This window comes from Cynoglossus semilaevis, chromosome 6 (assembly GCF_000523025.1).
Source record: "Cynoglossus semilaevis isolate Cse_v1.0 chromosome 6, Cse_v1.0, whole genome shotgun sequence".
In the NCBI taxonomy this organism is placed as follows: Eukaryota; Metazoa; Chordata; class Actinopteri; order Pleuronectiformes; family Cynoglossidae; genus Cynoglossus; species Cynoglossus semilaevis.
Genome location: NC_024312.1, coordinates 17964834 through 17976341, shown reverse-complemented (window position 1 = coordinate 17976341; position 11508 = coordinate 17964834). Strand labels below are relative to the sequence as shown.

Genomic DNA, 11508 nt, shown 5'->3' with positions numbered 1-11508 from the left:
TTTCCCGTCCCACAACCCTGCAAATCGAAATAGTATTGACAACCTGATAACAAGTGTATTTTTATCTGTACAAACCGCTGTATGAGTTGCTGCCACCTAGTGACTGGAGGCTTGTCCTCATTCAAGCATTACAGCAGTGGTACACTTATGTCCAGCGTGCCATATTACATTGGGAGCCCCTCACACCCACCCTGGCACCTCACAGCGCCCCCTCAGGGGGGGCTCGCCCCACTATTTGAGAAGTACTGCTATAAGGTGTTTGCGATAATTAAGAAAAAAAAGGCAAACTTTTTCTGTATCACACAATGACAGTCCTGTTTGAACATTGCTCTGTGTTGTTCCATAGTCATTTCCTGAACAATGATGGCTGTGACATAAAACCTGCATGTCTAATTGGAAATCTGTTACTTCAGGTGTCTACAGATGTGTGTGTACAATTCGTCTGAGCGTACACATCGTATCTGTTTACACAAAAATCCCAGAGTATGTAATGGCACTGAGTATGTCATCACTTCAGATCTACAAATGTCTGCGCAAACACCTGTGGGTGTTAATTAACCTGCACACACTAGCAGGACACTATTTACATGTGCTCTTTATAGTGTGTGTTCCTTGCACAAAATACTCCATGGTGAAATAGCCCAGGGGAATAAAGCTCTGGCAATGGTGCAGGTTTTTGTACCAGTAGTAATACCACTGGTTACACTAGTAACAATCTCTAACAAAAGTTAGAATTTTTCACAGAGAGGAAACAGGCAGGATACAAACACAGCACGATGGAGACTCTCTTCAGGTGTAGGAGGATTATTTACAAAGTGCAAAAATCACAAACATTCACTTGGTCACAGGAAGACAAAGCATAAACAACTAGGCATAAACAACTAGGCATAAACAACTAGGAATGGACTGCTAAGCACAAACAACAAACACAACACATGACCACAGACCAATGACTTCAACAAAGACTGAGTGAGGGACAGAGGTTTATATACCCAGGACACCAGGTGACAGCAGTGAGACTGATGACAGAGACACAGGTGAGGGTGATCACACTGATTAACTCCACCAACAGGTGGAAAGGCAGACGGACGACCTCACAGGAACACCATATGGTATTACTATTGGTACGTGTATTACTGATATTGCTACTAGTACTAGTAGCAGTACCATTCAATCTTTTTTTGTTCATTTATATTTTATTTATTACTTAAAAAAAAACAAATAAAAACTTTTTTCCTCCTGTACCCATTACTACTTATCAAACTGTATTGTATGCAGTTCGTACGTCCACTTTGTGACTGTTCAACAAACGACCCTTTTCATGATAAAATTATTTCAATAATTTATAAACTTTTGTGGTAACCCAGGGGTTTCAAACTCAAATTCACAGTGGGCCAAAATTAAAAACTGGGATGCAGAACTCAATTTTTATGGAAACATTTACAGCAACTCTCCAGATCTGTAATGTAGATTGTTTTCATATGGAAACCAACTTTTTACATAAACATTTAATCTGGAACAACCAAAGCTTAATAATATAAACACATGAGAAATTAAATTTGAAATAAAACACACATCATTGGTATTTGTTTCTTATTAAGTCTCTTTATCTGTAGACCTCCCAGTTCCTTTTTAATGCAAATCGTTTTTTTCACAGGCCAACAACAACAAAAAAACATGTGCTATGTGCTATAACAGCGCATACACTGCTAATACTACAAATCCTGCCAGTATATAGTGGTTATATTCCAACTCTAGTACACATTTGATATGATCGCGTGGGCCAAATATAATTACACTGCGGGCCAGATTTGGCCCCCGAGCCTGAGTTTGACACGTGTTCTAACCCACTAAATGGTCCATTCTTCGGTGTATACTCTTGAATTGTTAATTACAGAGACATTACCATACCAGACCTGCTAGAGTCGCACTCTCTGCTCTTCCACCAGTGTCACCAACACTTCAATNTGTGTGTATATACACATTAAAAAATTGCACACACTGTGCCTTGGGAAAAAGCCTATATATGTTTGTGTGGAGGAGGTGTATTTGCGGGGGTGAAACGGGGTTGGGGGATAGGGTTCTTCTGCATGTTTACCCCCATGGCTGCTCATTATTTGATCTCTGGGGAAAACTAATTAGTGCAACATGGCTCCAGAGCCACGAGTCTGGAGGCGTCCGGGCTTCACTCGTCAGGACTGGTCACCCACATGGAGAAGCCTCAGTCAGTCAGACATGAGCCTCAGCACACACTCCGTCATGTTTCCAACAGAAGCTTGTTTTTTTACCTGTGTCCCCCCCTGAGAGTTGAAGATGTTTTTTGAAGACACATCAGTAGCAAAAACATAAAAGAAGTTGTTGTTTTTGTTCACACTGCATAAAACCGTATCAAAGACGTCTGCAGAGAGGGATGGAGAGTTGCTCGCGGGCCTGACGCTGAGCTCCGCTCTGCATGTGTGGAGGAGCTGTGAAGGTGTTGGCGGTGCACTGCATCACCCTGTGGTGGCACACTTCAGACCGCCTCTCTCTCTCTCTCTCTCTCTCTCTCTCTCTCTCCCTGACCCGCTATGTTAACTCCTGACTCTGCTTGTTCTCGACCTTTCATCTGCTCTGGGGAACAACAGAGTGCCGGCTGCATTTCTCCTTGAGATTTAGACTCGGCGCAAATGATGCTTGACCTACAGGAATAATGAGTGTGGACTCTTTGTTCATGGCATTTTAAACCATGTAAAAAGAAAGAGAGAGAGAAAAAGCTTTGAGCTGTGTTGCAGGTCCCCTTACAGATCTAATTATACGCCACAGAACGAGTGTACAGCACATTTATCCACAAACCCAGCGAGCAGCCTCAGCAGAGGACGGGAACGGCTAATCAACCAGGCTGTTACAGTTCAGAGTCGACGCCGTTCTCCTGCAAACATACCAAACTCCTATTTCTCATGAGATTAAAAGCTTAACTCTGAAGCAGCTGACTGCAAGTGGACAGCAGGAGGACAGAACACGCTGCTGCTGCTGCTGATGAAGGCACCAACAACACAGCACTGTGTGGAAGTAATGAACATCTGCTGGTCGAGTGGCCTCGCCGTAGTTGGTGATGTTTGTTTGTTGATGTTGATATTATTCCGCCTTTGTTTGCTCCCTTATCTGAAAACGGGTTCCGTCGGGCAAAACCAACATCAATTCTGAATCTTTCCTTTAATTTACAACTTCATCGTATCGTTACCGTCTCCCTTCATGCTTGTCTCTCTCAGCCTTCATATAAAACCACAGATAATAGACGGGAAACTGAGGACGTGGAGTGTAACTGCAAAATAAAGGCCTGAAAAAAAAGAAAAGTAACTTCACATTTAAGTCGAAGTTTAAACATTTCCTTCATGACCTTAAGAGCAGACGTCTGGCTGCCTCTCGTCTCTCTGGCCTTTATGATGTAAATGGAAGGTACTGTATGTGCATCACTTTCTCTGGCTTTATTTTTTTAATGCATCTCTATATTTTCATATCTGGCTGTTCGAACATGCACAGACGTATTCATGTGCGAACAGCAAGTCCTCATAATGTGACTTTATAACAGAGAAAAAAGTGTGGATGTCCGATATTAACTTTTTGCCGATATCAAATATATTATCCAAACACTTAATTTCTAATTCCGATATCAACCAATAGTGACAAAGGCCTGGTAATATTTATTTATTTATCTGTACAAACCACTTTAACCAATTAATTAAAATTTGCTGCAATGCTGCCATCTAGTGGCTTTCACTTAATATACAGTTGTTTATCCCCAAAACTATTTTCAGGGCACATGTCATTTGCGTTATTTAGTTTTCATTATAGGAAGAAAAACTGATTATGATTCTTACAGATATTAAATAATTACGCTAGTATCATGCCGATAATGTTGGTCAGCCGCTATTGTTGGATATCCCTGATAGTGCAGCGTGCTCCCTGTGAATAAACCGATCATAACAATCCAAAAACCCTGAAACCAAAGGAAACGACCACAGAGGTTCATATGCACCAATAACCATGAGTTACCAAAGAAGGGCCACGAGTTACCAAAACACGAGTTACCAAAACACGAGTTACCAAAACACGAATTACCAAAACACTGGCACCGACACCTCGGTGTCCGTCCCTTAAATACGCCACACACTGACGAATAGATCGTCTGCGCGCCCACTTCCTCTGCCCCAATCACCTGGCACTGGAGTCACGGTTTGGAAAATATCTGAGATCAATGAGTTTGTGACTTAGAATAAAGTACAAGACAATAGTTGAGATTATGAAGTGATTATGAAAAATGATGAATATATGAATCAAACCATAACTATAAAATATAATAAATGTGTGATTTGTTATGTTTACCCGGTAACGTCCTATAGAGAAAGTGTCTGACCAGACTAAAGAATGATCCCGACTCCAGAGAATACTGTGTTCAAGACAGAAGGCAGGAGAAGGGCTTATAGCTAAATCACAATACAAAGAAAGAAATGTTGTTGATTGACATTGTGATTCTTAGACGTGAGAAATGATCAAATAAAGGTGAAAGTTGAAGTGCTGTTATTCATGAGAACGTGACAACTGAAACATGGATCTGACTAGAAAAGGAGTGGAGACTGCTGAGGTTAGGGAGGATGGGGGAAGTTCAATGACAGACGTCTGGGGGAGACTTTCTTCCGGAGATGACTCAGGCCAGAGAGCGGAGGTACACAGTGGCAGTGGAAAAACAATATCATATGAAAAGAATGTTTTTTACAAAACACTTTGCAGTATAAATACAGGGCGCAGGAAAAGGAAGACGCAGAAAGGACTCACTCCTGGACCCTGCACTGCCTGTAGAAGAGGATTTTGGACCAATAACAACTTACAAGCAAGAAGCGGACTCTTATTATTTCAAAATCCAGCAACAAGAAGAATTTTAGATTGAACTATTTTACCACTTTTGTTTTCCACAACTGTGACCGGACAGAGGGGAGCGGCCAGTGCCCTGTACCAGGTAGCTTAGGGTGTCGGCCCCAGCCGACGAGCAGTGACTCCACTCACGTGAAGTGATGTGACTTCACTTCTCCAACACCACGACAAAGCAGTCGGGTCAGTTTAGATTATATTGAAAAATGCCTCAGCACATTATTATTGATTTTTTTTTATAATCAAAAGATTATATTCACCTGATTATTGTATTGGCTGGAATGCGCTCATGTGCTGTGCCCTGTGTGTGAGAGTGTGAGCAGGTAGGAGCCAAATGCAGCACGAGGGAGACTCAGAACAAGGAACAAAGATCAGAACAACAACTACTCTGTAGTGTTGGTGCCTTGGTCGTTGTTTTGTGCCATCATTGTTCTGTGTCCCAGAACACAGGGCACCAGGTGACACCAGTGAGACTGATGACAGAGACACAGGTGAGGGTGATCACACTGATTACACCAGGCACCAGACAAGTTAGCAAACCTGTTTAGCCTGTTTAGTTGAACACAATGCTGTTACAATCGTAGGAATTGAAAAAAATCACACAAAGACCTTCAATATCTGAGTCCCTCCCTTTTTGTTTTTATAGCCATCTGCTGCCTCCCAGTGAAAGAGAATTTATCCTTTGGTCTGTCACTGCTGCATAAAAACAAAGGCATATTATTTGCAATAAATCAATTATTTACATTGAGAACTCACCTGCTACAGTAGAACTCACCAACAACTCTAGCCCTTTAGGCACAAGAGATACACACAGATACACAACAAAGTCTTTTTTTATTGTAGTTTCACAATATTAACACCCACTGTCAGTTAAATTAAAAAAGGATATAAAACAAATGTAGAAAAGTCGATACAATTCCTTTTTGTCCACAATCGCTCTGGCAATCCTGTACAACAAATGAGACGCAATTGTCGTTTTCCGTATTTGTTTGTCAATATTATGATGAACACAGCGGAGCAGAAACACATGGCCTGATGAGAACATTCTGGTTATTGATACAAACTCTGTGACAAAACTGAAGACAAACTCATTTTTTACCAGATCTTTATCAAGCAGAGTAATGTTTTAAAGGTCAGCCCCAGAGTGTTTGTTTGGTTTTTTTTGAAGAATGTGCTCAAAGTTTTACTCCGCACTAACTCAAAAAGATTTTATTATCTGATATGTCTGCGCTTCAGTGGCAGGTTCCACTGAACTCTGACTGAAAACAGGAGCCTCCTCTGCACTTCCCTGCTCATCAAACAGTCTGCAGCAGGTTTTATTGCGCCGCTTCCAGTCAGATGCATAAATCCCGACTTTACGTATTCTTTCTGCTAATGAACGCTGACAAGTTCACGGCCCCTGGGCTTCTATCTGACAGGAGTGAAGAACACAGGGGCTGTTTATTAGACCTCTGATGATCCACTGACTGCAGCGATGACAAATTATATGCATAGCCAACAATAGACTGGTTAAAAAGGGCCGTCTGTTTTTCTTGAATTTCAACAGAACTCCGTGCACTTCAGTGAACTCACAGAGAGTGAAAGAAGTGACGACACCATCAGGGACGTGTCGCACTGGGTCTTCATACCAAAATTATATCCATCAAATATAGAAGAATTATTCTAGACGAGGACAGTCACACAAACACAAGGTAGCGGTGGATTAATCATAATGAATCATGATTAATCGAGATAAATCAACGCTCCTAAAATGACAAAACGTTTTTTATGTGTACTGCTGAAACACAAAAACAAACAACATCAGGTAGATGTCTGTCTGTGTCTGTGTTTCACACCTGAATTTAATGGCGACTGCAGGGAACTCACATCAGTATCTGTGTCACTCACCTTCGCTAACACAGTAGTAACATCGTAATCTAGGACATAAAAACATCACAACATTCGGACTTTACACCTGGGAGCCATAATGAAGGGCAAAAGGTTCCCAAAGAAAACAAACGAAAGAAAGCAAATCCAATGTGTGGCGTCCAACCAGCAAATGTAAACAAAAGCTGTCTTATGCGTATGTTACCGTGTGATGACGCATTTGTCTGCGTCACTCGCACAAGACTTTCTTAATACATTTATGGGAGATGGTGAGATAACCACGGAGATGACACTGTAGGTCGTGCACCTCGTAAATCGTTGACCCTCGTTCATTAATTAATAATAAATTATTAATATGTAAAAAAACATGAACCTAACCCTAAACTAAGAGTTTTAGTCATGACTGTTTATCTTGAACGCATTGAGAGTCATCCTCAACGATCAGTTTGACAGCATTCTCAGTCATCTCGTCAGTCGTGGACTTACTAACTGTCGTTCGCTCGGTGAGGCTGCGCTAACTCACGCCAGGTATCTTACCTAAAGGTGAAGCTTCTACAAACACATGCTGGGAGAGATGAAACTTTAAGGTTGAGGGTCGTGAAACAACAACATCTCTTTCCTGCAGTCTGTATTACTAACGTGTATTGACGTTAGGGAAACAATACGTGGATGGACGGGGGGATTCTGACATATACACTGAGCTTCATTTTGCCTGTGTGTAATAAGGAAGGCCATCATGGCAATCTTTACAAATAAATAACTGCCATTAACCGATGATTTAGACAGCCCAATTTTGGACAGTGATTAAAAAAACCTTACCTTACCTTGATATGTGTCTATCTTGAAGTGGTGGTGGCGATGCCTTCTGTTAACGACAGATACATATCAAAAGTGGAATGAAAAAACTGGTTACATATGAGATGGAGCCTTTGATGGAGCTGATGTTAAGGCCGGTGTGTGACCCTCCTTCATTTACCATCTCTGTACCACGGTCTCTGTTAGCAGACAACATGGTCCCACTCCTCACTAGTCACAGCAGCTTCAGCTACCTGTAACTCTGCGTCTTGATAAAAGCCGTCCTCTCACTGTGACCGTCCACCTCCTCACTGTCTGATTCAGACTCGTACGCCGTCACATCCTCTTCCCCCCACACGGTGGGGATCCCTTTGTAGCATATTCTTGTCTTCCTCCCCTGTCCTTGGCCCAACTCTAAACCAAAACCCACCCGCACTCCCCTTGTCTCTGAAAACACAGAGGGCAGTTTGGTCCTCCAGCCCACAGACGCCCCACCAGAACGCATTTGCAGAAAGAAAAACAGCCCGACAAAGGCAGCCAGGATGAAAGCACAGCTGAGCACGGCGACGACGGTGGGCAGCAGTCTGGACGGAGCGACGCTGAGCCCAGGAGGCTCCTCGCTCCCTGTCGTAGCAGGGTTTTGCTCAACTTTCTGAACTGCTTCGCCCTGAAGCCCATCTGGAGGAGAAGATTTTCGCTGGACTTGGTTCTGGCGCAGACAGGAAGTGAGGACCAGGCGGCTGTGAGGTGGACAGGACAAACAGTCTGTAGGTCCGGTGCTGGAGCAGGTCAGGCAGGAGGGGTTGCACGGCAGACAGGCTAGGACTGAGGACAGGTCCACCCAGTTCTCCAGGGAGAGGTTCAGGAGCTGTAGCCCAGAGGTAAAGCCTGGAGGACACAGTTTCACACAACCCTGGAGGAAGAGGGAGAAGCCAGGGCTGCACTCTGGCCAGAGAGAGAAAGAGAGAGAGAGAGAGAGAGAGAGAGAGTGAGGGAGGAGCAGAAGGTGAAACTCCATTTCTACTGATATGAAAAGACTCAGGAAATGGAACGGTGGTCCTCACAGTGGGGGCGCAACGTTTTTGCAGATTAAAATTAATTTATTTTCAATTTTTTTATTTGTGACACAGTGGGAAAAACTACTGATCTATACTTTGTTTCTTTTTCGGTGAGAATATCAGTTTTTAGTAATTACAATGTTTTAACAAAGGTTCAGTGAAAAAGTTTGACTCAACATTTCTGAATTTTTCAACATTGGGGGCTTTACACTAGTCCTATGTACAAAAGGGGGCGCTGCAAAATCACAAAGGTTTGTGAACCACTAATGAAGATAAACATCGGGATTAAAATTGACTCTGTCTCCAAGTCTCCAACCAGAACAGCTGATTTGTCCTTTTTAACACTAGAGGGCGCTGCTTCCCTTTAAATGTTGTGTTTTTCATAAATAAATAGTTTATTAATTACTGAATCCAAATCAAATTATCTGATGCCATTAAAGGGAAAAACATGACTTTGTTGGTGAAGGAGTCTGAAGGTGTGCAGCAGCGAGAAGCTTCTGACCATGTCTTCTTCACCTCCTTCATCTCCCCTGCTGCTCCTCCAGACTTGAACTAACAGAACATATGGCAACCTGCAAATTCACAGTGTACACCTGCAGCTGGCCAACCGTGCAGCAGTATTCACTTCACTCACTCTTCTCAGGTTAAAATAATCAGCACACTGTTAGGTGACTGAATGCAGCTGCCAATATGAAATCACTTCACTCTCCTCAAAGAAGCTGTTATTTCAAACGTGGACTCATTGCATTATTCTGACGCCTGGCGTTCGCATGGGAGCTGGTTGGCTATCGGAGAGGACGAGCACTGTACATGGAGGACGGCTTTTACTTTGGCCGGTTGTAGGTCATATATTGCCTTGTTTCCCATTGACTGGGTCGCAACCCTCAAGAGGGTCGCAAGAGATTTTTTTTGGGTCATCTCGCATCATGTTTCCCAGGAGTTTACGAATAATGTCTGTTGACTTGGGTCGTGAAGTTTTGTGACTTTTAAAATATGGGACTTTGACTTTCTTTGGTTTGTGTTGTTTTTATGGGAACTGTTTGCCCTTCATTATGACTCCCAGGTGTAAAGTCAGACTCTTCTGATGTTTTTATGTCCTAGATTATGATGTTACCACTGTGTTAGTGTCAGTGAGTGACACAGGTCCTGATGTATGTGACTTCTGACTTACGGAAAAAAAAGGGTAATGTTGCATCATAGGAACGGAACTGCGACAATGCAAATGAACAAATGACCTTACCAATGCAGACCTGCTGAGCGTCAAAGGTCTTGCAGCTGTTGTTTGATGGACGAGAAAAGTCAGATGATGCGGGGTTGATGTCGCTGGCCCCAGTGCCCCACAGGATTAGAGTAAACTGCCTCAAAGAACCTGAGAAAGAGGGAGAAAACAAGGCGCAGAAAAGTGTGTGAGAGGCTGGAAAAGTGTGTCTATTAAGCTGTTCGCTGATAAGATAACAGAGCAAACCAGCTCGAAGGAGGATACACATGAAGGTGGGTGAGAAGGAGAGAGACAAATGATTATAAGCAGCAGAAAAATAAATGTGTTTCTGTCTCGTCTCCTCACACTGCGCTGAATAAACAAGTCTTAAGGAAACCAGAAGATCAATGGGATAACACCATAAGACAGCACAGCTGTGTGAAGGAGCAAAAAAATCTGCCTGTTTTTTAGGAACAAAGAAAATTGTCTGTGTTAGGTTTTTTTTTGTTTTTTTTTACAAGATTGGAATTTACAGGGAATCCATCTTTGTCCAGCTGCTATTGGGTTTTAATCTGGATTTATTTCTGAGAGCCACTCTGCCTGCTACCAGACGGGCAGCAAATTGGACAGAAAAAGGGAGGGGAGGCTTTTAGTAGAAACAAAAACTATGCAGGACTGAGACTACGTGGAACCATTAGCACAGGTTGAGTGGGGTTACCATAGTCATGTCCATTAGCTGCTACATTTTCAATTTCAATGGTCCATTCCCCCTGAGGATCCTCATCCCATGAATGGGTGGTCATGAAAGTCCAGTCGGTGAACCCCTCTGAGGAGAAGTCGTTGGGTCTGAAATAAAAGGCCAGACACAGACATGATTATCAGTCAGCCTGTATGTTCCTCCTGCTTTCAGCACCCATACCCAATAGCAAAAATAAAGCAATACATTATTTCATCCACGACACAGTCCCTTCCATTTCATTCACATTCAAAAAAAGCACTTCCCTAAAGTAAAGACTTGTTTCTAATTTGTACTCATATTTGTGAAGGCACACTGTGTTGGATTTATCTCAATATATTTATAAGGTTACACGTTGGAGTTCAATATCACTGACCTCACTTTTGCTGTCTTAGCATGTAGAAGATCATCCGAACACAAACTCAATTGTTATCCAACAATCCAGCGTGATTCAACGCTGTAGCGAGGGTAATGTAGTCAACACTTCTATAAAAGCAACATATTTCTTTTTGAGTGTTTGTCCTATTCAGGTAGCGTAACCATAGAGGTAAATAAATAAAAGTGAGGCGCACACAGGGACAAAGAACAGAGATGACCCAATGGCCGGCTGCGATGTGTGTCTGTGTCTGTGTGGGTTTGAGACAGAGTAAGATTTATTTTAAGGTCCCAGCTGTAGGGTGCGCTGTGTGGTTTTTTTTACTGTGTACCTGTGGAACAGCAGGGTGGAGCGGGTGCCCAGCGGGCTGATGAGATGAATGGCCAATTTTCCTCTGTGGTGGTGCGAGAGAGTGAGGCGAGCCTGAACGTGTTCCAGAGATCTGACATACTCGGGCCGTCCCCAGCAGGCATCCACACTCTTGCTGAACACCAGTTTGTTTCCAATGCCTCTGCAGGTTTGACAAATGGAGGGGGGGGGGAGAGGGTGGCAGTCGGAATGGGGAGGGGCAGGG

The 11508-nt window shown here is 43.0% G+C and overlaps 1 protein-coding gene across 2 annotated transcripts in view; it reads right to left on the bottom strand.

Annotated features, from left to right (window-relative positions):
* Positions 1–5220: 5220 nt before the first annotated feature.
* The window catches only part of furinb (furin (paired basic amino acid cleaving enzyme) b), an 83967-nt gene continuing 77679 nt past the window's right edge, over positions 5221–11508 (bottom strand). The window contains exons 13-17 of one of the 2 annotated variants that reach the window (XR_003049834.1): positions 11266–11445; positions 10541–10668; positions 9865–9993; positions 7748–8511; positions 5221–7636 (exon numbers count right to left, since the gene is read on the bottom strand). Coding sequence is in view for 1 of the 2 variants with exons in the window: in XM_008312526.3 (XP_008310748.1) it covers positions 7817–8511; positions 9865–9993; positions 10541–10668; positions 11266–11445 (1132 nt within the window). In the remaining variant the exon portion in view is untranslated. Of the gene's footprint in view, positions 8512–9864; positions 9994–10540; positions 10669–11265; positions 11446–11508 lie in introns of both variants that reach the window. The other variant, XM_008312526.3, reaches the window with a different exon arrangement.